The 2,553-nt window shown below is 38.1% G+C and overlaps 1 protein-coding gene across 1 annotated transcript in view; it reads right to left on the bottom strand.

Annotated features, from left to right (window-relative positions):
* Positions 1-979: 979 nt before the first annotated feature.
* LOC114067330 (protein mono-ADP-ribosyltransferase PARP14-like) overlaps positions 980-2,553 on the bottom strand; it is a gene marked incomplete at its 5' end in the record, with an annotated part of 18,156 nt that continues 16,582 nt past the window's right edge. The window contains 2 exons of the mRNA XM_027902656.1: positions 980-1,429; positions 2,296-2,470. Of these exons, the coding sequence (XP_027758457.1) occupies positions 1,140-1,429; positions 2,296-2,470 (465 nt within the window). The remainder of the gene's footprint in view (positions 1,430-2,295; positions 2,471-2,553) is intronic.

The raw sequence follows: 2,553 nt of genomic DNA, 5'->3' as shown, positions 1-2,553 counted from the left end.
AATTTTGTCTTCTAAACTTTTATAGCATCACTATAACATATTCAAATGTAAAGCAACTGTGAAAATGAGGTGTGATCCTTTGTGTAAACAACTCAGTCGTACAATGTAGGGGTTTGAAATTACTTTTATTAAAACTCATGCATACAGTTTTTGATTGGCAGTTGTAAGAGTATCACCTGATTAACTCCACAGCATGCAAAGATGTACAAATGTCATTAGTTACTTGTTTGAGAGGACTTTAAAAAATTTCAAGTTGTTTAAGCATGATGAGTTACGCCCCTGTAATTGACTCTCTGCAAATTGGAGAATAGATCTACAGAAGGGTTAATGTTTCAGCATTGATAAGATGAAATTAAAAGTCCCTGTTTACAGTCTTAAAAATTGCAGAAGCAGTGATTTTGTACGGGGAAGCTCAATGTAGGTAATGTAGGGTACCATGGAGAATTCCCCTAAGAAACAGGTATGAATACCTGTTGAATATGGTATGAATATCAATGTCCAGTAATTTATACCTAGGGAATAATAAAGTATGCCATATCAGGGTAAGGGGGGGTGAAACAATGGTGCAAAGTGAATGTTAAATACTGGAAATTTTTTTTCTTCCAGACTTTCAGCACCAGCAAGGGTGAGTGGAGTCCTGAGAATGACTGAAAACTCTGCTGGTGAGTGAGGTTATTAAAATCATAGAATCATAGCACTGTTGTGGATGCAAAAGACCTTTATGAATCTCTCAGCATGAAGCATTTTGAACAAATCCTCACAGGGAGCCAAGCACTTGGTGTTTCATGGTGAATACTGGAACATGTAGGTACACTGACCTAGCCTATGCCACTTACTCCTGGCCATAGGTAAGGCAGAGCAGTTCCCTCTCCTATCATTGCCCTCTGCCGGGCATAGGAAGAGGTTGGAGCTGCTCTCACAGCTCTTGCCTACATCTCTAGATAACTGAATTTGAAATGGGAGCACTGAAATAGCATGTCCTAGAATACTGGCTTATGTTGATTCTCCTGTTGAAGACATTTAAACACATGGATAGATCAATAACTACCTAAAGAAACCTAAACATAAGAATAAAGAATTGCCATGTCAATTCCCACATGTAAAAAGGCACTAAAATTTTCCAGACTATTAAGATTGTTCTATTGTTTGAAAGTAATAAGGTATTCTGGATATGCCTGAATGTCATTAAAAATGACAAAAATTGTTGGATTAGACACATTATCAACCACGCTGTCATACAGGTCAGTAGGGTCGGCTGGGTTCTTTGGTGGTGGAGTGATTAGTCCAGCAGCCCCAGCACAGTACTGCCCAGTGAGGACCCGAGCCAAGTACATGTGTTTTTTCCCATTTGAATCTGGAACAGAATACCGATCCTGAGCAGAATAACTTGCGTTAATAGCAAAGTAGGTTCCGTTTCCAAAGGCTGCAGCTGTTTGAAAAGACAACATTTTCAAATAGTGTTGTTATTTTCATAGGAATCTCTAAAGCCCTCCCCTTTTTTTAAACTCTGCAGATGTTATAAATTTAGACAGAAAACTCCACAATAATCCTTTGTATCATAATCAAACATGAACCCACATAGCTATAAGGATCTAGCACTTTTACTTTCTGACTAAATCCAACATCCTGACAGGAAAGTGAAACTACAGCTCCGCTGGTCATGTTTTAGAAAGAAAATGTGGCTGCCATTCCTACCTGTGCATATTTATATACCTGATACATTTGTGTATGCTGGGCTTCATTTATTCAAGAAAATCTCAGTGTAAGGACCTCCAGAGGATCCAGGCAGAGAAACATCTACTTTTGGATCCAGGCCACACCAAAGTGTCAGCTAGGTCTGAGTTAAACTGCCCAGCTTGCTCAAGATCAACTCAGCCCTAGGCATGTACAATGAAGTCTTAAGGAAGAAGACACTAAGAACAGAAATTAAGGACTTTTGAAGTAAGGTGACGGGGCCTCTAAGAGCAACTAGCACCTCAATGCAGTCCAAGATCCACTTCTTTGGATCCTGTCCTTCAGCTTCAAATACTAGTGAATAATAAACACAATATGACTGTACTAGAGCAACTGGACAAAACAATCTTTGAACTGAGGCAGAAAGTCTTTATGCTAAAGATTTAATAATTGTCTATTAAATAATACCTCTATCATATAGATGGATTATACTCTGGAGTTGTTTATTATTTTGTTCTCCAATTTCATTCAGTCTTCATGTTGTGCTGACAGCACTATAATGTTGGTATTCCATAGCACCCATACATGTCTAGGAATGAACCAATTTGGATAATGACTCACCATTCCTTCCAGCAAACCCGCGGTTAAATCCAGAGTGGTTGATCTTGCTCAGTGAGGATGCAGTAGTCCCATGAAATAGCAACTTCTCATTATTTTCCCTTTTATTCTTTCTACAGATAGATTTTTTTTTTAATTGGTATGACTGCCAGAGGAAGGGATTTTGTACTCTTTCAATCTGCAAAATTACAAAATTAACTATATTTACTCTGGTAGGGATAAATATTTATCATGGCAGGAGAGCATTAAAATGAAATCAAA

Source organism: Empidonax traillii, unplaced genomic scaffold (genome assembly GCF_003031625.1).
Source record: "Empidonax traillii isolate 1590-97213 ecotype Southwest subspecies unplaced genomic scaffold, ASM303162v1 scaffold900:size397343, whole genome shotgun sequence".
NCBI lineage: Eukaryota > Metazoa > Chordata > Aves > Passeriformes > Tyrannidae > Empidonax > Empidonax traillii.
This window is presented reverse-complemented; position numbering and strand designations above follow the sequence as displayed.